Source organism: Meriones unguiculatus, chromosome 9, assembly GCF_030254825.1.
Source record: "Meriones unguiculatus strain TT.TT164.6M chromosome 9, Bangor_MerUng_6.1, whole genome shotgun sequence".
Classification (NCBI taxonomy): Eukaryota; Metazoa; Chordata; class Mammalia; order Rodentia; family Muridae; genus Meriones; species Meriones unguiculatus.
In genome coordinates, this window is record NC_083357.1 from 118,434,271 (window position 1) to 118,457,955 (window position 23,685).

The following is a 23,685-nucleotide window of genomic DNA, read 5'->3' on the forward strand; positions in this document are numbered from 1 at the left end:
GTGTTGGCAGCTCTACACTGGGGAGGGCTTGTGTTTGCTTAGTAAACTGGGGATCTCGCCAAGGTTAGGCTTAGATGCTTAGAGATACAGTTTAGAGCGTATTAATGTCCTGAGGGCTTCAACCCCATTCAGATATGTACTAAGCTGATGGAGGCCCCGAAATCCCTCTTCCTTCTGCATTCCTCCTAATGCCTTAGCACCAGCACCACCGGTCAGCTAAGATGGGGTGACCGCCCCCATCCTGAGCCACAGCTTCCTGGGACGTGAGGGACATTCTGAAATCGGAACAGGACTTCCCGTTAGCAGTCTTCGGGCTGTTTATTTTTCCTCTCCGTTTGTATTTATGCGAAGCCTAAAGCCTCAAGCCCGATGCGCAACTGAAAGATGGGCTTACTTGTTTTCTTTTGTGTGAGAATCGCCCGCTCGCCTTTTGTCGTTAGTGTGGGCTCTTGTCTGACTGGCACGGCTTATTGGGCTGTAACAAGCGTAACTCTGCCTCTTTTGTCGTGGGACAATTCTCCCACAAATCCCAACAGCGCGCTTTCTTCCAACACGCTATTGGGTGTGCACTGGAATTGAAAGAATCGCTGAGCCCTGCTACTTCATCTCCTCCCCCGCGTCTTTGTAATTTTCCCCCTTCTTTTCCTCACGCCCCCCTCCCCAGTCCCCTCCACCTCGATGAAATGAACACTTTACCAGGCCGGAAACATTTAATCGTCTCCTTTTGAAAAAATTAATTGAAACTTCTCCACTAGTTACCTTTTGTGGTAGTGCTTAATGCAATTTTTTAAGAAAGAAGGCGATGGGAGGGGGAGGGGCCGGCATGTTTAATTTTTAAATGCCCCTATTGGCTATAAAGCAAATGGCATTGGAGACTTCGTTCATTAAGAACAGAGAATATCTTGTAAAAGATTTACCTAGTTGTAAACTTTACGATTTTTTGTAGTTATAATGACCATCACAGAGAATGGTACAAGTAGCCTTGGGAGTTTTCTTTTTTTCTTTCTTTTTTTATTTTAACGAGAAAAGAAAATCAGCAGCAAAGTATTCAACACCCAAGCCACCAATATTTCACTACTCATTTTCAAGGTTAATTATAACATAAATTATGTTTTCTTTTTCACGGCATCTAGTACCATGCAGGCTGCGGGTCCCTTCAGCCTCCTCACCCTGGCTGTTGTGGTGGTTATTCCATCCCCTGAAAGTTACCAAGGAGGTGATGGTGATGCCGGCTGCAAGGGAGGGGCAGGGAGCAGCGGGAATCATTCTTCATTACTGAAAGCTGTGATTTATTTTAGCCTAATTGTAAAGTTACTGCAAATCGCTCAAAAGCTTTTTAAAGATTCCAGTGATTAGGTTTTTTAGGGGGGCGCTCAGGCAAGGAGGGGCAGGTAAGAAGGGAAATAACACCTTTAATCCTGCTCTGGTAAATAGGCTGCCAGCCTTTAAAATGAGTTTCCTTTCTATTAGTGAGAATATTATGCTAAGCCCTAAGCATTAGTTTTTTATGTTGCCATAGCAGCCTTCCTCCGGCAGGGTGCTGACCTGTGATGATTACAGTACAAAGCTTATAGGGTCTTGAAACCCCCTTTGAAGATGAAAAGTCTTTGATGGTTTATATTTATGCAAATCTCTTAGATATGATTTACCCAACTGAGACTGAATGGAGAGATGATTAAAATTCCCTTTTCCTTTGATATCCATTAATGGTTGAATATTCCTTAAATTTAAATGGATATATATGTTTTCAACTTTATTTACAAAAATATCTTTATTATACCTGTGTTTCATTCTTTTTTTTTTCTTAATCTTCCCACATCTTATTAGATCTAGATAGACATAATAGATTTACAATTTAGATCGTGGCCCCCCCTTTTTGAAACAGGGTGTAGGGATCTGCCAGAGCTTTTGTATGTTTCCAGATGATAGATTTTGGAATTTGGGCTACCCCACTGGCAGCACAGAGCTAGCTGTGAACTGGTCTCATGGAAAAAATTGGCAAGCTTTGGTCTTCAAAGAATTAAACTTGCTTTTTAAGGTCTTCCTAGGTAAGCTTAAAAAAATTATGAGGAAAAGCCCCCCGAACAAAGGGTGAGGGTACTACAGCGAGAAACATGGGTCTACGGACGGAAAAGGCAGCCAACAGTTGCACATGTGTTGGGGTTGGGTTGGAAACAAAACAGAAGGGGCAGGTAGAGAAGTGGGCTTTGTTCTGGGCGCCTGCCATGTGCATTCAGTGGAGGAGAGGGGTGAGTGGGGGCGAGAGGCCCCGTAAAGATGTGTTCCAGGAAGGGTTAAACCTGGGGCTCTCTGCTTTCCTCTCACTCCTGGGCCCCAGATTATTCCTTTTGGAGGAAGGGGGTTGTGGCGTTTGAGATTTCTCTCTGGGGTTTGGGGGAACTTGTTACCTTTCGTTTTCCTCCCTGCCCCTCCCATTCCTTTGTTGGGTGTAGGAGGCTGGGGGCTTCACTTCCTCAGGTCAGGCCTTCAGCCCCTCTCCTCTGTCTGCCTTTCAGGGGCTGAGCTTCTGGTTTGTTGCTAATCACCTGTGACATTTCTGATTTTAGTTTTCAGACAAATTTTCATTCCACTTAAAAGGCCGAAAACTTGAACAGCCAATGAATTTAATCCCCTTTGTGGAAACTGCAATGGGTTTGCTCAATCTTAAGGTAAGGAAGCCATAACATGGTTGTGTGAGTTAGTGTTTTACTTCCATCACCTAAAGAGAATTTCTGGTTTGTTTTTTTTTTTTATTTGAACATCTATTTAATTTTTTTTAAAGAAAGATTTAGAAACAAAGTATTTAAACCATTTCTTATCTGTCCTACTCCAATAACAAGGTTGTCAATGTCTTGGAAGACAAAGAAACTAGTTAAAAAGGCCTTCTCAGACTCAAAGATCTACACAAACATTTATATGTTCCTGGAATATGCATAAATATAAAAATCACAGAATAAATATGTGCTTTGAATTAGTACATGTATAGATTTAACTGTGAAATTTTTATTGTGATACCTTTACATATTGAATTTGAATTGTTTTTCCTACCAGTTGTCTTTCCATCTGCAAAAATACTGGCCTCTCCATGGCGCTGTGATCTGTAGTCCCTTGCAGATATGATTACTGTTTATAGTTTGTATATATAAGTAATTTGTAGTCTCTTGTTTCATTTTGCCAGGTTTCAAAAATAAAGTGTTGTTGTTGTTGTTTTTGTTTTTTTTTTTTTTTTTTTTTGACACACATTCAAAAAGATTAGCTGAGCCAGTTCTCAGCCACTGTGTGGCTGCACTAAGCTACCTGCCTTACCAGCTTCATCACAAGCTCATTTGTCCCCCTTGACCCGTGGGCCTTTATATCATTTCCCAAAATGTGCGTCTCATGCCACCTGCCTTGAATGGCTGTCTGGCACCCCTGTACCCTCTTCTTAGAATTTCTAGCCCTTGGTGTTTTTGTTTTGTTTTTGCGTTTTATTTTATTTTATTTTTTCACTCAAGAGGGCAAGATAAAAGAAATGACTAAAAACAGAAGTAGCTGACCTGCCACGGAGAATGTACCAGCAAACGCTCGGAGGAAGCTTCAGAGGGGCAGGAGGGGCGGAGGGCTGCTTCGCGCCCTGTCTCGTGACCAACTCCTTTAGACAAATAACCACGAACTTCCCAGCCCTCCCCAGCCCCCCGGAATAGACTGAGAAGCACAGCCCTGAGCTGGGATCAGAGGCACGGTGATTTAATTTTAGAGCATTATTTACCGTGTTACTCAGTTCTGTCCTTAGAGCTCTCACAATGCCTGAGACCAATCAACGGTCTCCCCGCCACCTTCTTCATGCTTTTCCCATCCACACATGTCGGCACATTGCAGCCCCGTGACCCGAGACTCACCATTAAATGTCTACAGCGAACGTGATTCGTCTTTGCCTTCCTTCGGACGAGTCAGAGGTGCTTTATTCACACGCCCTGGGTGACTGGTCGCGTTTTTATTTTCCCTCCGAAGCTGTAGGTTGTGCACTGCTGACTTTAAGCCTGAAACCATTTTACTTGATCCTAATGCAAATAATCCAATTAGTTTGATTTCAGAAATTTTTTCTCCTCTCTTGTGGTTTTATGTTTATTATTTAATAGTCTCTTAAAGCAAAAACAAATTCTGGAGAGACATGAATTACTTATAGTAGAAATTAAAAGAGTTAACCCAAAGTTGTCTAGCGAATCGAATGGCCTGTAATTGGAGCATTCCGTGTCCTAACTGGTGATGGCTGTATCGAGGTAGTCACCTGGCAAAGCCAATGCGCACGAGCATTTCTCTGAAGAGCATTAAGTGCTTTGGGGAAGGGCTTAGTTTGTTGCCCCCACAATTGCCAGGACCTGAATCTTTTCTCTGCCTCGCGCTGCATCCAGCCTGAGACTGTCCTGCTCTTCTCCAGGCCGTGTGTGAAGAGGCACTGAAGACCGGACCTCCAGTGGGTCTTTTCCTGGATGCAATCGTTTTTGGAGGAGAAGACTTTCGAGCCAGCATAGGTGTCAAAGATCTCTCTCTCTCTCTCACACAACTCCTCCTGCCCCCAGTGGTGTGTGTGTGTGTGTGTGTGTGTGTGTGTGTGTGTGTGTGTGTAATTTTTTCTTTGCCCCTTCACAAATGGACATTTACATAACAATGTGTATTTACTAGCCCTGACCATGGCTCTTCATGACAACTAGCTGACCACCACTTCCTGATAATTTAGGGCTTCACCCCCTGCTTCTGGAATCCTGCATTCTTACTTTTGCTCATTTATAAAATAACTAATAAAATCCCTTCCAATGTCAGACATGTTCAAGAACGTGTGGGGTCTACTTGGATTCTACCAATGTTATATAAACAGCCTGATACTGGCTTAAATCTGTGTCTTCACGCCAGTCCACGTCCTGGGCCTCTAAAAAAAACGTTAAAGTGCGGTAGTCCTAATTCAATACTTTCTGCATTCAATGTAGTGAGTGAATATTTTTGTAGAGAGATTATAAATCTGCCTTAGTATGTATTTCAGAATGTTTATTGCTAAATGTTTACTGGCCCTGCTCTGACCTACGGATGCACTTCACCCGTGTTCCTGTGGTTGGAGGCCAAGGTTACAGAAAGTGCTTTCAGACCCACGTCCCAGTGGGCCGGGGGCACACACTCCCTCCCCTCAGGGCACAAAAAAAATGCATTTTAATATAAGTCTTCCCCGGAGACATCCCTGTGCCCACAGCTAAGCGGACTGCAGAGAGCATGCAGGCACTGTGTGCCTCTCTCCAGACGGGAAACTTTCCCAGTCCCCACGTGCTCCAGGAGGACCACACAGCACTGGCGGGGTCACCCTTAGGACAGGTGTGAGGAAACCAGCACGTGCCACTGAGACCCCCCCCCCCCCCAGCCTCCTGGACACTCTTTGGACTCACCCTCTCCAAGTGATAGCACGAAGGGGAAAAATCTGTCAGGGGCTGCTGTGACCTCCAGAAACACAGGAGGGGCCTTTCCCTGGTGCGTGTACAGGTGATTATACTGAAAACCAGGCCATTCACCAGACACCTGTGCCACTCACCATGTCTTCCCCAATTACCTGTCTTCCGGGGTATTTGAGTAATGGCTTTTCTGGACACAGTGCGCAGGGGACATGCATGTCTTGGTAACCTGGGTTCTAAGGTATGTGTCTGGCTGTGCCTCCAAGGTCCGGGCCTCACATCTCTGTGCATATCCCACTTTTAGGTGCAACAAGCAATAAGGACAGCCAGGACATCCTCTACGCCCGGCAGAAGGTTGTGGTGGCGGCGAAGGCCTTTGGCCTGCAAGCCATAGACCTCGTCTACATTGACTTCCGGGATACAGAGGGACTTCGCAGGCAGTCGAGAGAAGCAGCCGCCATGGGCTTCACTGGTACGCTTCCTGCCATTCCCTTAAAGAGCGCGTGTCCGTTAGGCATTCCAGAAAAAAGAAAAAAGACACCTCTCGCCCTGAAACACGGGAGGCTGCTCAGGGCAGAGGACACCTGGGGTAGTACCTGCCTGAGGGTGCTTCTCTCTCCCCCTTTCTCTCTTTTCTATTTCTTTCTTTCTTTCTTTCTTTTTTTCTCTCTCTCCCTCCCTTCCTTCCTTCCTTCCTTCCTTCCTTCCTTCCTTCCTTCCTTCCTTCCTTCCTTCCTTTGTCTCTGCAAATTACAAAACATAAATTTGATTGAATTTTTTCTTTACAATTGTAACTTTTTTTTCCTGTCTTTTTCAGTATTTCAGTATAGTTTGAGCTGATCCCAGGCAAGGGCTGAGGCTATTATGGGTGGTTTCAGAGTAAGTAACTGTCAGAATTTAGATTGGTAAAATATAAGAAAATGTTCCTAGGGCTGGAGAGATAGCTCAGCTGTTAAGATCACTGACTGCTCTTCCAGGGGACACGGGTTCAATCCCCAGTGCCCACATGGCAGCTCACGACTGTCTGTAACTCTGAGATCTAACACCCAGAGACATACAGGAGGGCAAAACACCAGCGCACAGAAAATAAATAATTAAAAAAGATGTTCCTAAAATAGCTTTAATATTATTTAAGTTTTAGTTGTACTGCCTGTGATTTAATTTTTGCTCATGAGTTTTTAAAGTTATTTGGCCACTGAAGGCCCTCTCTCCTCCATGTCTCCCAGTCAGTGTCTGTACCTTCGGCACCTGTGAGTACGGGCTGGCCCTGGGTCAGTGGGTCCTGCACAGGCCTGTATGGGGGACAGGCAGGTAACCGATAGCCAGCAGTGTGTTCAGCACTCCCGTACCCTTGAGTCCAGGGAAACTGAAAATCAGGCTTTTGCAACAGAATTTTGTCTTTTGAAAGCCTTAATAGAATCTTATGCATAAATTGTCCTGTTTGTGTGTTCAGGCATGTTTGTGTGTGTATTCTTTCTCTCTCATTTATTCTTATGGTGAAAGTGCTAAGATTGTTTACTATAGATATACCCAGCAAGAAGGAGGAGGAGGAAGGAAGGAAGGAAGGAAGAAGGAAGAAGGAAGGGCTGCTGTTATCCCCTTTTTAAAGAATTTTGGTACTGCACTAGTTAGGGTTTAACTGAACGTCTCATAAAGTACTTTGAAGTGAAAAACTGTCTGTTGGTGGAGGATGTCTCATCCTAAAACAAGCTGAAAGGCTTAAACAACAGTGTAGTTATCTTAGAAGTAAACTCGATGGCCTCTTCTGTGTATACTAGAGCATTGAAGTAAACCTGAGCCCCTGATTTTTTAAGCTTAAAAACATATGATCCCATGCACAGAAATGTTTTTTTTTAACGCTCTGAACTATAGGGACTGAGAGAAAAGGGACCCCCTTGCTGATCCAGACAAGGGTGGGGCCTGCCTGTCTTTGCCTCCTTTGAGTGGCCAGTTAGAATGTGGCCCAAATGGAAAAGTTAGAGAAAAAAGCTCCATGAAATCTATCTAATAGAGCCTGGTGTTGTTGGGCTACAGTGTGCGGCATTGGCTGCCAGGCATTCTGGCCTCAGCCGCCGGCCCTGCGTGTTCTTGGTTTGGTTTTTAGTTTGTAGTTTTGTTTTGGTTTGGTTTTCCCCCAGCTTCTTCTGAGCTCAAAGGTTTCTCAAGATACAGGCCTGAATTAAATTGGTCCCCAACTCAATCTCAGAAGACAAGCTCTTTCAAATCCGGTTTAAATGTCTAGACTGTGCCCAGCTCAGCGCGAAGAACTTCTGGATCTGGCACTATTGTCTTTGCCCAACGGGGAGTGTTAGATCACAGGAAGATGGAGGCCGGATGTGGGGAGGCGCCGAGGCCCCAGGGCCCATTGTGCATCCAAGGGACAGAGGCTGTGAGCTGGGGCCACACTTCATACACGCTGATTTCGAGAAAATAAAAGAAAAAAAAAAAAGAAAAGAAAAAGGTCTTTCTTGCCCCAACTATGTTTCTACATACTAATAAAGGATAATCAAATGCTCTGAGACATGTATAGTAGTTTTTAAATCATGCTCTTACTATTTTAAGCCATTCATTATCTTAGGGTACTGATTTTTAGGATTTAATTGTGATACCGTAAGCCTTGTACAAGAGAGGGAAGGAAGTGGCAAAAGAAGGGGAGAGAAGGGAGAAGACAGCATCGTCACCAACTGTGCAGGACTCTGAAGCAGGTGGTCGGAGGTCTCAGCATCAATGAAAGTGTCGTGTGATTTGTAACACTGATGAAGACTAGGTCAGAGCAAGGGTTGTCTGTGCTTCAACATGAAAATTTAAATGTATACGTGCACGTGTTTAGTTTTATTTCATAAGATTATAATAAAATTATGTCATTTCTCCCTTCCATTTTTTCCTCCCCCCCTAAAAAGCAATTAGCATCACGGCAAACAGTGGGCTGTAGTTTGGTTTTTGCCACTTTATTGCATGGGTCCCCACTCACACTGATTGATTTAAAAATCAATCCATTGGCTGTATACATGGCCGTTAACTTTAGGATTTTTTAAATAACAAAAAGATAACTAACCTAAAAGCGAGAGAAAACTTTTCCCATTGCCTTAGCCATTATAGTTACTATATGCTGCGAGGCAAGATTATAAATATGAAGCAATTTAGGTTTTTTCTATGTTTTTGCGGTCTTTTGTAGAAGACAAAAATGACACCATCATACAGTTACCTAAAAGGCTTGACAGGTATTGATTTAAAGCAAGATATATCAAGTGCTCCTGAAAAAGGATCTCACGCTCATAAATTTTAATGTCGTCCAATTTTGCACCCTCTTGGTAACTTGTCAATAACAACTCTTGTGGATAAAATATTTGCTTGGTTCCCACATGGCACTAAAGCCGGTTTTACCGTCCCTGGAATGTATACAAACTGACAAAAGACTCATTGGCATGAGAGCGTAAAGCCAAGCACATCCTGGCAGCGGCCTCCACCTCAGACGCGGGTGCCCTGAGCCATCAGGGGGCCTCAGGAGGGCCCAGCTGACTAGTTCCGTTTGCCCCTCATATCCCAGGGCCTGCACCAGAGTCCCCTGCAGTCCGCATTTTTGCGCAGCAATGTAAATTATGTACATACATTATGAAATCCAAGACTAACAATTAGGAAATGACTACTGGGTGCTGACAAGCTTTTAAAATAATATTATTACAACTATTAAAATAACTAAATGTGGAATTGATACCTACTATTTGAAAGTAGTTCACATTTGTAACTCCTATTATTTGTCTCCAAAAATTAGTCTTCAAATAGTTTGAAGGGCTTTTATATACATAGATTCTTAATATTTTTCTACTATGCCAACAGGCAAGAATGAAGTGATAACATAGAATGTTTTAATTATGCTGGGATTTAAAAGGAGTATTATCTATTCATCTAAGCTTCTTTTCTTGAGACACATGAGGAAATTCCTGTTGTACTATTCTTGCAAACATTGCTGTTTCTTTATTCAACAGAAAAATAGTAACAGAAACTGGTATTTTATAAAACGTGTGAGCTCTAACGTATAGTGGCTAAATATTGAAACGGCTGTTTTAAAAGCAAAGCAATTTGATGTGGTAACAAATACAGCTAGCAGCCATTAAGTACACATCAGGTTTAAAGCGTCAATTTACAGTCATAACTTTGTCAGGTGACATGATCTCATTGTTATGACATTAAATTATATTGCATTTTATTAATGACCTGATTAAATACCATACTTCCCTGATTGTGAAATTGTTTTTTATTATTATTAAGAATGTCATAATTATGTAGAATCCTTTGAGGCCTACGTATAGATAGTGTTTTTATTTAACATCCTTAAAGTTCAAAGAGAGTCAAAGATTTTTTTAAGGTATTTCTGTGTAGATATAATTTCTTATAATTTAAAGACAAACCAACTCTCATAAGAAGAAAGAGATGTGGATATATTTTTGGAGGATAATTTTTTCTGTAATCTTTTTATTTAAAAATTTTAAATATAATAATCTAGATGCCACAGTACTCAAATTTGCCATTTACTTTACAATTCTAGACATAGGTTCGTTGAAATAGACATGTTTAAAATGACATGCTCAAAACAAAGGAAAATACGTTGGTGCTGATGTGGTCCTAACGTCTGCTGAGCCAATGGCACATCGTGGATATGATAACCATCCCAAATGGGCAGAAGGCTCACACAAGCTGAGAGAATTCTCATTCCATTTCATTCTACCTTTAACTTAAGATAATGGAGAATTTGCAGAAATCTCCAGTTAAAATCCAAGCAAAGTAGTTATTAAAAAAGCTACCTCGTCCGCCACCTATAACTAAAAACGAGAGATTTTCCATGCTGAAGTGGCACTTCTGTGTACACCTAGAATACTCGTTCTCACGTGGTTTTCTGGGAAAGCCTGTCTGGAGGTTTAGGCTGTGGTGTTGGTGTCCTGAGCGAGGAGCGCCCGGCTTGTGTCTGTGCCGAGCCTGCAGTGTGGCCCCTCTCTCTGCAGGTAAACAGGTGATCCACCCTAGCCAGATCTCTGTGGTACAAGAACAATTTACTCCAGCCCCGGAAAAAGTTCAGTGGGCTGAAGAACTGATTGCTGCCTTCAGAGAACACCAGCAGCTGGGAAAGGTAAGTGTTTTGTCACTGCCTCGAGTGGTAGAGTTTAAATTACTATGGGCAAGAGTGAAAACGAGTAATACCATTTGGATGGCTTAAGGAGAACTCATTGCGTTGGCAGGAGGGAGAGGAACTGTGAGATGGAAATAACATTTGTCATTGAGAAAATCGCTGAGTGTGGACAACCATCCCTTTCCCTAAATACCTCACTAATCGGCTCCTCTCGTTTTATTTTATTTTCCTAAGCTGTATTGGCAGCTTTAGAAGAGCGAACGTCTGCTTGGGTTCTGCTGCATAGTCTTCCATGCAGCACCTGTACGAAAATAATTCCAGGTCCAAGTGAGAGCGTGGTGTAGCGGAATAGACACAGTTTGACCACATGGTTCTTGTGGAGAAAAGAAATAAATTTCAAGTTATTTTAATGGGGGTGGGGTGTTATGAAGAAAGTACCTCCGTCTCCTTCGGTTCAGTCATTTCGGGGTGGGAGGCTGGCTATGGGTTTGTACCGATTTCTGGACCTGAGGTTTGGAAAGAATGGAGGGAATTAACACTGAGTGCGGTTGTTCTAATTTAGTGCTTCATTGAGCCTGGCGTCTCCCGCTCTGTGGGTTTCTGCTATGTAAATATTGCGTGGGTAATGCACAATCTGTCCCCACTTTGTGCCAGTAACACTTAAATTAGGTGTCGCCTGAAGGAAGATTTTATGCTAGTTGCAGTATTGTCAGTTAATTATCTTAAAGGTTATTTGCAATAATACCGCTAGCCTCTTTTTCAGGGGGACGGGGGAAAGTTGCATTTATAAATCAGTTCTGCAGATAATCCCTCACCTCAGCCATGACTTCTGAATGGAGTTGCCATGCCTTCCATTCAGAACTGTTCACGAGAAAAAGAATGCTGAGAGGTTATTAAAGTCCTAAATGTTAAATACTCACCCTTGTGAAAATAAGTAACAAAGACAGCAGAGAAGAAGCAAAACCTGCTCTTCAGTGGTGGCTCTGTCACATGACACATGTTCCTTGCATGTTCTCTGGCACCAAGGACACCCGAAAATCCCAAGACTTATACGAATGGGCAACAATGTTAAGTAGGTCACGGCCCATAGATGTCTTCCTTCAACCCCGACCAGGTAGACACTGCCACCACACATGCGTGAGAGAGAGACAGATCTTTGTACAGACTCTCAGATATCCTGAGGCAGAAGGTCTATCTCTATAGGAAAGATCCCATTTGGGCATTACACCAGTTTTATGATAAATATCATTTCTTTTTCATTTCATGTCAATGGTGGCCATTGAAAATATTATACATTTCACAGAAAAATAATTTTAGGTTGACATTGTATTTTATGTTAGTTTCTGTATTTCAACCCAAAGGTTGTAATAAACATCATATTCACCTAGAAGGAAAAGCTGTGCACTCTTCTACTGACACATGTACACAGCTCCATCTCCCTCCCACACAGCCGTGAGTGTGCAGACACACACACTCACACACTCACACACACAAACTCACCCCACTCTCTGTGCCCTTTCCCTAGTTCTGCCTTATGCCAGCTGACAATAAACACTTATTGAGATAGTAAACGGAGGCAGCGCTCGCTTCCTTCCAATGGCAGACAGACACAGGGAGGCTGGTGCTGGCTCCGTGGACCAGGCACGCCATTTCACACTGAATCACGACAAAGGCAGGTACCTGGCCTTGTAAGCAGACGGGTAAGGTTACCCCCAATTTCACCCGCTCCCGAACAACAGTCAGACAGAAACACACCCTTCCTACCCTTCCTGAGTAAAGACTGCAGCCTGCACTGCCCCCCCCCCATGATATCTTGAAAATACTATTCCTAGGAAAAATTGCCCAGGCCTTTGATAATGGCGATGTAAATGTTAAATTCTGGGCTTCCCCCCCCCCCTTCATTCGTTCTCCAAATAAGAAGTACCCCTCTTGTTGGGGCATAAGTGGACATAAGCTTTCACAGCAGCCTGCAGGCCGGCCTTCCTTATCAGAGGACACACTGCCCATTAGGTCCTTCCCTCCCTGGCCACTGTCTGGAGGTTTGTTTCCTACAGCAAATGGCCCTGGTGCTTTTTGTCCCGCAAGGCTTAAGTGACTCCAGTAATGGAGCCTCCAGTAGGGACGTGCGGTTATGTTATCCAGCTAGGCTCTTTTGCTGTGCCTGTCAACCGGCCTCAGACTCTGGGGCTGCAGGTAGGTGCTCCTGGATCTTGAGGGTTCTCTTGGTTTAAATAGTGTGTGGGTTCCTTTGGCAGAGATCTTACATAAATAAGCACTCAGCTGTTGGACGTGTCACCTCCCATAAACATTTAATCTGTTTTAGTCCAAATGTTCCATTTATGAAAGCTAGGACCCCCGATGTCTTGTCCAGAGCACAGGTGACTCCAGCGACGGAGTGGATGTCTTGCTCCTAGGGAGGTGCTCATGAATTTCCCTGAGGCCTTGTCCCGTTCCTCTGATGACAATCGTTTAATTAATTCCTTTAAGTAGAAACGGTCCAAGAAGGCCAGTGCTGTGGCCTCGCCTTTCTCCCAGCCCTCCATCAAGCACATCAGTTCTGCTGGGAAAGCAAAGCACAGCTGAAGCTGCCCGTTAACCCTGGGTCACTCACTTTCTGAAGTGACGTGGTAATAGTGCAAGTCCTACTTTCTCTTTCTGTCTCTCCAAATGACACCAACCAGGGGAAGGCTTACATCACAGGCAGGTGAGTGCTGGGGCTCAGACTCTGATCACACCGTCTTTATTATTATTATTATTATTATTATTATTATTGAGTTAGAAGTTCCATGAACATCATGTCTAACGCACTTAGTATGAGATCATGAAAAAAAATTATCTTAGAAAAATAATGACATTCAATCCACCTCGTCTATTACCACTCCACAGGTAATGGTACTCAAAAGAGAGGCTGAGATGAGCCAGTTTTTACCTGACACAGCTATCCCTTTAATACAAACGAAAGCAAGAGGCTAGCATTTGGAGCCTTAGCTTGGCTTCTCTTATTAAAATCTGTTATTAAAAGGTTATCCAGCATAAGCTCTGTTCCTGTTTTAATACCCAGGAAGTAAAATATTTGTAATTTAGCTGACATTATTAACCATCAGATCCTTCCTTCCTTCCAGAAAAATGTATTCTGAGATATAGCCTACAAATCATTAGTTCTTCTAGCTTCACTTGGTAAAATATTTTAGCTTGGATAAATCACTTTCATGTGATTTGCTTTAAAAGTATAAAGAATTTTCTTCAAAGTTACCATTTATAATTTACATATATATCATTTGTATAATATCTGGAAATTCTCCATTCAGAATTGGATTTAGTGTTTGCTTAATGAAGAAACATGGCTTTCTTGTCTATATTTTTTTAATCCACTTAAAATTACATAATGTAAAAACTGGGTAATTCCAGCAGAAACTTCTCGAGTCATTAGTTCCTGTTAGGATCAGCAGAAACCGTAAGTACACAGAAGTAAGTGCCTGTAACATGTATTAATACAGTATGTAAAAGCATTTGACCCTGTGTGTGTCTCACTTCTGTAGTAGGAGGCTGTGCTAAGGCTTTCTCTCATTCATTGCTTGTTAGACAGAGATAACAGTCAAGGAAAGAGCTCATTGCATTTAAAAAATGGTCACTAATCAAAGGAAATCTTTTTTTTCAACATGTGAAAATACAGAACGCTTCGTGAATTTGCGTGTCATCCTTGTGCAAGGGCAGTGCGAGTCTTCTCTGTATCTTTCTAATTTTCTTATGTGTACTGCCAAAGCAAACACGGCCAAAGGTGATCTTAACGTGAGTTAAAACTTCTCTCCAGGGTGAGAGGGTATGAAGGAACAGCATATACCCACAGATTATTTATGGTGAGTTTTGAGGCCCTTTGTTAGAATAGACATATTCTTGCAGTATCTGGCGACAAATCCGAGTTGGACTTGGTTTTCCAGGCAGCCTCTTTTTAATCCCATCATGGCCCTGAGTGTGCCATGTGGGTTTGGAAGGATTTTGTTTGAACATTTTTAGCAGTTTTCATTCATTACAGCCTCACAAGCTGACTAAGCAGCAAGGGAGGGGAAGCTTCGTTCAAGATGTAGGTCCCAATAACAAATATAAAGGGCAAAGACAAGGGCAGCAGTAACATAACGACCGTAAATACTCCACATAACTGGAACATTCCTGTTCCTTCTCGAAGGAGCGACAGTGCGGGCTAATGAGCGGACGTTAATAAACTGTGGGGAGAGCACTTACAAGCGTCTCTTGCTAAGGCAGAGAGGAGAAGTTGCTCCTTTTTCACCCCAAGGCTGCCAGCTGTACTAAACCGCTCCTTCCAAAACCAGAAAGCAAGTGGCGTCGGAGGTACGGTCACAGCTCCACACCTGTCCTTTATGCTTCCAAGTGAGGAGCGTTACAGAAAGAAATCCTGTGCGATCCAGATGGTTCCCTGAAGCTCCCTGAGCGAACGCGGGAGAAATCTCCGCAGCCAAAAATGCTGTTCTCACTTGTTCAAGTGCCAGAAAGCCCACCGCCCCTCTTTCATACAGATCAAATAAACCATCTAAAGATGTGCTTATTTTCTTTGTCAGCTGAAAGAGTGGACCACTCACAGATGACCGAGTGCCCACATCCCACCCATCCACATCCCCCCACCCACAGCCTCGCCATCTATTTCTGAACAGCAATGGTCCGACCAGCACCGGTGAATCCTGGTGAAAATGAAAGATAGGGCAGGAATCTACTTCTGAGATTCCTGGTAATTGCTTTTTCCTTTTGTGTCCCTGTTCATTTAGAGTTTTCAGAGCTGTATGCTATATTGGCTCCAAAAAGTCCAGTCCTTAGGAAATCTGGGTATGCCAGTGATGACTTTATGATGAATTTGATACACACCAAATTACAATTTTAAAAAAGAAAGACACATTGAAAGCATGCTAGTGGGATTCCCCTGCTGCTTATAGCTAGCCTCATTGTTTTTAGAGGCAAATGGCCAGCCCAGCATCAAGGGATAAGAGGATTTTTGTTTGGTTTGCTTTGGCTTTTATTTTCATTTTTTTATAGGTTAGGTTTCGTAACCTTTTAAGTTGTTGGCTTCATCTTTAATATGATTCTTTAAAACTGATTCTTAAAGGTAGTATAATCAAAATAGCTTTACTCTGTATTTATATTTCCCCCTACACTTGAAAGGTTGTTGTTGGTGATTTGTGGTGGGGGGGGTTAAATATTATTCTTGTTGCTGGATAAATTCCAGAAATCGTATAGTCAGACCTGAAACTCCCTGCACAACCCCCACCCAAACAACAACAACAAAACAAGGTTTGGAATCACTCAATCCAAGGTAGTTCTAAAGCAGCCCCCACCATTCTTAAATAAAATAGTACAAACATGCTTTCCACTGGGTAACAGTAAATACACAAATTGCAGACTGGATACGATTTTTTAAATTTTGTTGTGTGTGTGATGCATGCCTGTGTGGGGATTGTCTGGTGTTCTCTCCGAGCCTGGAGCGTGCCATTTTACTAGACTAGCTGCTCAGCAGCCTCCCAGGTCCTCCCAGCTCCATCTTCATAGCGCTGGGGATGCACACAGCCCACAGCACCCAGCATTTACAGGCGTTCAAGGGCTCTGAGTTCAGTTCCTCAATCCTGTGCAGAAAGGTTTTTACGTGCTGAGCCATCTCCTCAGCCCCAGATAAAATATTAAAAGTATTCCCATTATAGTCAAAATATGAATAGGGGTAGCTCAGATTATATAGAGATACAAGTCTGTATATAAAGAAGGAAGGAAGGAAGGAACAGCCTCTTCCGGGAATCGCTCAGCCCTTCCTTCCCTGTGCTGTCCTGATTTTGTCCACCCTGCCCCGGAAGGCCTCTTGATTGGCTCAGTTTACTCCAAACCCATTCCACATGCCCAAGGGATATTGGAAAGGGTCAGAGGAAGGCTGGGGAAGCCTTAACCACAAGGCCTCATGTAGTCCAAGGCTAACTTTCACCACACGCAAATGATGTACACCTAGCAGGGTCCCAGGGCCAGGAATGTCCCTCCTTGGACATTCACCCTTTTCTGCCTCTGGGTCTAGCTCTGTAGACTGTGTCTGTTGTCATCACCCCACCATTGCCTTCCCTGGCGTCCTCCGTGTGTTGCCTCTCCCTTCAGCTCTCACACATCTGTCTGTACCCTCCAGCTGGCTACAGAAGCCTGGGGAGTTTTTTAAACTGCTGATACTTTTAAGGTTTCCTTTAATTAGTGGGTGCAATGCCTGCTCAGGGCTGAGGTGTGGGAGCCCTGGAGCAGAGTTACAGGAGTGCGTGAGCTGCCTGGCGTAGCAGCCGGCAGCCAAACTCGGGTCCCCTGCAAGAGCAGTCGAGAGGTCTCAGCTGATGTGCCACCCCTCCAGCCCTGGTTTTGGGCATTTTATGATGGAATTTTATCGTTCCTGTTTACACTAAAAGCCAGAAAATGACATTTTGTTTTATTAAAAAAAAAAAAAGCCAAGCATTTCTAGAACTCTCTATTTTTTTCACTTTAGTGGAGCTATCTCAGTGCCCTCCTACGAACAGAGAATTCTCTCTGCTGTCTCCACGGATCCCTATAGCACCCTAAGTAGAAATGGCCACTGAAAACACATTAGGAAACACTATTGAACCAACTTCTTACAAATTTCTTTCTTTCAAAAAGTTTTTGTTTTGTTTCAAGACAGGGCTTCTCTGTGTAGCCATGGCTGTCCTGGACCCACTGACCAGGCTGGCATTGAACTCACATTAATCCCCCTCTGCCTCTGCCTCCGAGTGCTGGGATTAAAGGCGTGACTGTCTTACTCATTTCTAACTGTCCTGAAAATAAATTGCTGGGTCTTTTTGTTTTGTTTTGGTTTTTGTTTGCTTTTGCTTTTGAGGCAGGCTCCTCTGTGAGTCCCTGCCTGGCTCGGAACGCACTGTGAAGATCAGGGTGGTTTCAAACTATGGCAACTGATTGTGGGTATGTGCCACCATGTCCTGCTTCTAACGGTGCCTGTGACATTGCTTTCTTGCTGTCTTCTAGAAGAATTTAAAGGCTTTCCCCCATCTGCTGTACTTGGAAAAACTACTCAGTGTTCACGTTAGCCCGTTTACATCTGATTTAAAAGTGGAGGAGGAGGAGGAAGAGGAGGAGGAGGAGGAGCAGCCCAGGGGCTTAGCATTGTTGGCCTTGGCTAGACACTGGGGTAATATGGCGCTTACGGTCAGGCTTTCCGTCAGCAGCTACTGCTTATGTTGGCCTGAAGTATCTGTTGGTTGATTGGCTGGTTATTCACGAAGCAGATGAGGACGACCTCTGACCCGCCTACCTCTACCTCCAGAGTGCTGGGATCACGGGACTTGGCCAGCGCCCCTGGTCTGATATGGTGCTAAGGACTGGACCCCGGGTTCCTGTCTGCTAGGCAAGCCTCCTACCAAACGAGCTATATCCCCAGCCCACCATGAAGTCCTTCACACCACGTAAAAACACCCTCACGCTTAGCCAGGTCTGCTGGGGGGGAAGTGTGGGAACCCTGTGCTCTGTCTCAGCACCAGAAAAGCACAGGGGCAGGGGTGGAGGATCAGACAGAGATAGACTCACCACCAAACACTGTGCACTTAGTGGACGCTAGTGAGTCTACAAACTGACTCGGGTGAAGGGGGATAACATCAAACACTGTGTACTTACTGAAACACTGGTGAGTTACACACTGACAATGTGTGGAATTTTTATTGTGTTAAGCATTCAAAAAAGCCATTTTCAGAGGAAAAAAAACCTACAAAAATAACCACAAAATTGACTTTGCCGGCAAATTTAGAAACTCCTTTAGGTTCTAGGACTCCCAGAAGCCCTTGGCAGAGAGCTTTCTGTGCTGCCTGACTTCCCTCACCCAAAGATGCTTAGAACAACAGCTTCTCTGCCACCGGGCCATTCTGAATATTTACGGTAAATCCTGTCCCTGCGCGTCAGAGGACACAAGGGCCTGCTGGTCTCTGTCACTCTTTGTAGAGACACCCCTGAGCCACAAAGACCCTCCATCTGTACAGACTGGTCACAGGCCACGAGAAGCCCGGTGGTCCACCCCGGCTGTCCACCCCGGCTGTCCTGTCCTGCCTGGCACCTTCCCCAGCCACACTGTCCCACGGTCGCCTCTCCCTGACACCTGCGTTAATCTTACCAAGGACGACACACAGATTTTTCCCCCCATTTCTGGAGAGTGAGAACTGAGTGATTTTATGTTTCCTCTTTCCAAAGCTAAGCGTGAGCACTGCCGTCCACTGTCTGCCTGGGAATCTGCCCCGTTTTTAGGGATTCTTCTGGCCACTTGTCACTGCTCTGATCTGCACATTTGATGAGCATTTTCTCTACCTTTCTAAATTCTTGTAAATCTAATTTGTCTTGGTCAAATATCTAGCACTCCTGAGTCTAGTTTCTTTTCTTCCTTTTTTTAAAGATTTATTTATGTATTTTATGTGTGTGGGTGTTCTGTCTGCATGTGTGTACACACCAGAAGAGGGCACTGGCTCCCATGGTACTATAGTTGTAGACGGTTGTGAGCTGCCATGTGGGTGCTGGGAATTCAACCCAGGACCTCTGGAAGATGCAGCCAGTGCTCTTAACCACTGAGCCACCTCTCCATCCCCTGAATCTAGTTCTTAAAGAGATGGATGTGTCATATTATCAGTGCTAATGTCTCTCGAACCATTAAAGCCACTGAAATCCAACCCCCTTATGGGTGGGATGCTCTCCTCACGGGAGCTTTTGATGGCAGATCTGGACAAGCATCTTTGGCGATATCAGGAGCAACACGAGGAACGCTGTGATAGCCTGTGCTATGAGTTCTGAACGCCGTGAAGCTACAGGAAGGTGGAGGACGGAAGGGAAGGCTCACAGGGCCTTCTCCGGGCTTTGACTTGGAAGGCTGTGGGAGCCCGACCCTCACAGCCTCCCCAAGCGAGGCTCTGAGGCAGACACTGAGGACCTTCCTGGGGTGCTCAGGAGGGCGCCCCGTCCGGGGCTTCTGCATCCCTAGTCAGGAGCCCGGCCCACTCTCTTCAGGTCTGTTACACGCTCTGATGCTATGATTGTGCACATGGCTTACCTATCAAACGCAGGGTGGAAAGGGTGGAAGGGACCTCGTGGTGCTGCTGGATCACTGCTGCTGGCCTACAGCATCACCTCGAGATACCTTAGTGTCTGAAAACTGCCTGGGAGTAAATGACTGCCGGGTTAAAAATTAAGGTGCTATTAAAATAGCCATCAAGTTATCACTACAAATTGAAGCATTAAAAAGGGGGGAGCCAGTCAGCGGATGCCCACGCCTTTGATTCCGCACTCTCGGCACTCCAGGAGGCAGAGGGGTGGGGCTCTGTGAGGCCCAGGCCAGCCTGCTCTACAGAGCAAGTTCCAGGACTGTGGTGCTGAGAGTGAAGGCACATGACACCGTCCCCTGACTACATCATGATTTTTAAAATGTGCATCGTGAAACGAAGTGTCAAATGCCTGTTCTTTTCTTATTCCTTTTAGCAAACTGTGTGGTTCTTTCAAAGGCTCAAAATATCACTCACATATCGTACTGTTGGTATTTCTGCGACAGGACTTTAAGATTTCAGATTTTTCCAGTTCAGTTGTGGAATTGCCTTTTGACATAGCGTCTGCATGCCAGTTATTTTCACTTTTAGCTCCTCCTAAGTAATAATGCCCCTGAAATAACAGTACAGATAAACTAGCCTTTAAATTTTAAATGTAAATATATAGTATGTAAAAATAAATGTTATTAAATTTTCAACTGTTTCCGATCACCTCAGATAGCTGCTTTGTACCCATCAGTCACACTTTGGGGCTCACTGACAGGACATTAGGATTTGGAGGAAAGCCTTGGTTATTCTAGTGCTAGTCTGTTCTCTTCACAAGTCCTCATGTGCTCAGCTGACACAGCTGAAATGAGGCCTCAGCAGAGAAGAGCACTTGCTCTGGAAGCCGGCCCCGAAGTGGACCCGAACCTGTGGTGGGAGGACCACTACAGAAAGTTGTCTCTGACCTCCACACACATTGACCTCCACACATTGTCTATGTGCGCACACACACTCACTCGGATAGTAAGAAAAACGTTAGCATTGTAATAAAAACTTGATGCCTTCACTCCGCTATGAATGAGAAATTATCTTTGCAAATAGGACTGAGGAAGCTGAGGCAGAGTTTTGCCCTGAGTCTGAGGCCAGCCTGGGCTGGATAGTAAATTCCGGGCCAGCCTGGTACACATAGCCAGACCTTGTTTCAAATACAGAAAATATTTTGTAAAGATATAAAAATACGATCAATTCGGCATGGTGGCGTACACCTTCAATCTCAGCTCTCAGGAGGCAGAGGCAGGCAGAGCTCTGTGAGTTCGAGGCCAGCCTGTTCTACAGAGTGAGGTCCAGGACACCCAAGGCTACACAGGGAAACCCTGTCTCAAAAAAAAAAAAAATTAAAATGAAAGTTCGTGGGGCTGAGGCGTCACATGGATGAGCACATGCTTAGCCTGTGTGTGGCCTGGGTTCATGCTCCTGCGGCAGCAACAACAAAAACCTTTGGTAATGGGTCTTTCTAATAATATTGCCCTCCAGCTTTCAGTTTGGAAAGCAGCGGTTTGGGATTTGCTGGGGCTGCAGTTTGCATGAGGCATGGTTGCTGATGCAGTTGCTAAGGGAATCTTCCCATTTCCTCTGGAAGGGAAACTATCCTTTCCCTACCAGCTCACCACTAGGGCTGTGTGTGTGTGTGGGGGGGTCATGGGTAGGAAAGCCAGAGAGCCCACTCCTAAGGGTCCTGTTCAGTGGCAGGGCTGGGAAGAGGTTGCCGAGGCCAGCTCCCAGCTTCTTAGTGCCCAGGTTCCTGATTTAGGGGCCTCGGATCTTGGGGGTAGTGCAGGCAGCCAAGGGAGGGGAGGGGCCAGCTCTTAGAGGCCTCTTAGAGGTGACCTCGTGCAGTGAGTCCCAGGCAGGCTCAAGCAGGTGAAGAGGCTCTCTCCAGTGCAGCAGGGAGACCGCTGCCTCTTAGTGAGCTCTCTGTCCAGCAGCCCAACAGCCACAGCACCCAGACCCCACTAAAGTGAGCACCACACCCAAATTGTCCCAGAATTCTGCCAGTGAAACAGCCGCAGGATGGGAAGAAAGAGGAGTGAGTGAGGGTGAAAGTGAGTAGGTGAAAGCTGGGCAAAGGGCACTGTAGTTCCAGGGCTGATTCAGAAGCTCCAGGCTAAATGAAGACCCAGTCTCAAAATGTTAGCTGGAGACTCCCAAGGTTGACCTCAGGCCCATTTGAGGCCAGCATTTGACCTGGACATGTGATAGTGGCCAACAGTGACCAAAAAAAAAAAAAAAAGTTGTGCACGTCTCTCATCCCAGAGTCAGGTGGGTCTCTGTGAGTCAAGGCCAGCCTGGTCTACAGAGTGAGTCTAGGACAGCCAGAGAAATCCTGTCTCGAAAAAGAAAACAAACAAACCAACAAACAGAGGGCAGCAAGATGGCCCAGTGGGTAAAAGGCACTCCACTCCAAGCCTGAGTCTGGCCCGGCCTCCCAGGGAAGAGAAGACTGAGTGTCTTGTCACCCTCTGGGTGCTGTGCGTGTGCATGCACACCTCCACACACAAATCAATGTACAGATATTTACAGCTGTCTGAGCAGAAGCCCTGGCGCCATGTTGGAGCAGTTGTCGCCGTGAGAGGCCGGTGCTGAGGCGCCTCTGAGAGGGACGGGCTACACCCCGTCTGCACATGCCAGAGGACACCCTTGAATGTCCAACGGTGCTATCTGGAAGCAAGTGGGCGGGCAGGGACCGCTGGGCACACAGCTCAACTGGGAAGACGCGCCGCAGGTGCGGGAGGCCTGGGCTCCCCCCTGGTATGAGAAGAGAGCTCACAACAGAGTCAGCCCCGAGCAAACTGGTCTTTTATTGTTCTAGAGAAGGAAGAACATACAGACCCCTTCAGGCCTGAGTTCCAGAAACTGACTTCCCTGCAGATGTGATCACTCTTCCGGTATCACCCATTTTCCCATCACCACCTTCCCTAGAAGACACATGTTCTCCTCAAAAGGCCTGGGGGGGAGGAGGAGGGTCTCGTTACCTCAGGGCTGCCCTGAGCCATCCATGCGTGAGTGTGTGTGTGTGTGTGTGTGTGTGTGTGTGTGTGTGTGGTGAACTTGGAGCCCCTCAGAGCTAGGCCAGCGCTTTACAATCAGGCTGCAGTCCTCAGTGCATACATCACCAGGGATGAGCTCTGAGCCTCGTACCCAGAGCCTTCGTCGGCCCCTCCCCTCCCTTCAGATGTCATTACTTCCAGGAATCTCAGTCTCAGACCAATATGCAACAAGCAGTGCCAGGCCACTGACTAGGGACCTTCCATGATAAACGACCCAACTGGCCAATGCAGAACAAAAGTTTGCATGGCCTGAGCCCTAGGGCAACTCATGTGGAATGTATGTGGTGCCCGCTGTGTGCAAAGCCTCGTGCATAGGAGGTGTGCAGCCTGGTGAGCAAGGCGCTGGCTGGCAGAAAGCCAGCACCGAGCCACGGCCCTCTGTCCTGAGGCCTCTGCAGCTTTTCTTCCTGCTCACAACTGGAGCTCCAGAGAGGACAGGGATGGAGTCCTCCCCTCTGGTCCTCAGTGGGTCCCCCAGGGCCTGGCACAGGCTGCTCTGTCCACAGTGGGCGGATAGTGGTGAGCAGCCTACGAGACGTCCATGCCTGAGCACCGGGAAGACACTCTGGATGAGGTCACAGAGGCCTGTGTGGTCTTGCACTTTGCAAGCATGTACTTGTAACTTGGCCACTTCAGCTCAGAGCAGCGCAAGCACAGGTCACAAATGGAACTGACTTGGAATCCTGAGAGATTCCTGGCCAGCCTCCAGGCTTTCTGACTGTGCTGGACTGAGCTTGGAAGCTGCAATTTTAACAGAGCCCCTCCAAAACAAAGAGCACAGCTGACTAAGAGTGGTTATTTGTGTTGGAGTCTGATCCTGCTAATCACAGAACATGCTCAGCACAGTTCTTAACCCAAAAGCTTTGAAGAACTCACAAGATTTGAGTCAGGTAAGTGTGTTTTGAGGCCAGAGCAGTGGCTCGGTGGTTAAGAGTATGTTCTGCTCTTGCAGAAGTTCTGAGTGCCAGTTTGCAACACCCAAA

At 45.5% G+C, this 23,685-nt stretch overlaps 1 protein-coding gene, 1 long non-coding RNA gene and 1 other non-coding gene across 5 annotated transcripts in view; 1 reads left to right on the forward strand and 2 right to left on the reverse strand.

Annotated features, from left to right (window-relative positions):
* Positions 1-23,685, forward strand: part of Clybl (citramalyl-CoA lyase) — a 182,893-nt gene that overhangs the window by 155,137 nt on the left and 4,071 nt on the right. The window contains exons 4-7 of one of the 2 annotated variants that reach the window (XM_021644469.2): positions 2,568-2,669; positions 4,418-4,511; positions 5,719-5,886; positions 10,415-10,539. In XM_021644469.2, coding sequence (XP_021500144.1) covers positions 2,568-2,669; positions 4,418-4,511; positions 5,719-5,886; positions 10,415-10,539 — 489 coding nt within the window. Of the gene's footprint in view, positions 1-2,567; positions 2,670-4,417; positions 4,512-5,718; positions 5,887-7,552; positions 7,936-10,414; positions 10,540-23,685 lie in introns of those variants that run through there. The other variant, XM_060391655.1, reaches the window with a different exon arrangement.
* The window catches only part of LOC132656539 (uncharacterized), a 67,255-nt gene that overhangs the window by 2,778 nt on the left and 40,792 nt on the right, over positions 1-23,685 (reverse strand). The window contains exons 2-3 of one of the 2 annotated variants that reach the window (XR_009594319.1): positions 10,978-11,045; positions 3,879-4,040 (exon numbers count right to left, since the gene is read on the reverse strand). This is a non-coding gene — a long non-coding RNA (uncharacterized LOC132656539). The remainder of the gene's footprint in view (positions 1-3,878; positions 4,041-10,977; positions 11,046-23,685) is intronic. The other variant, XR_009594318.1, reaches the window with a different exon arrangement.
* On the reverse strand, positions 14,203-14,309 carry LOC132656761 (U6 spliceosomal RNA). Its single transcript, XR_009594453.1, has one exon. It is a non-coding gene; the product is annotated as a U6 spliceosomal RNA (small nuclear RNA).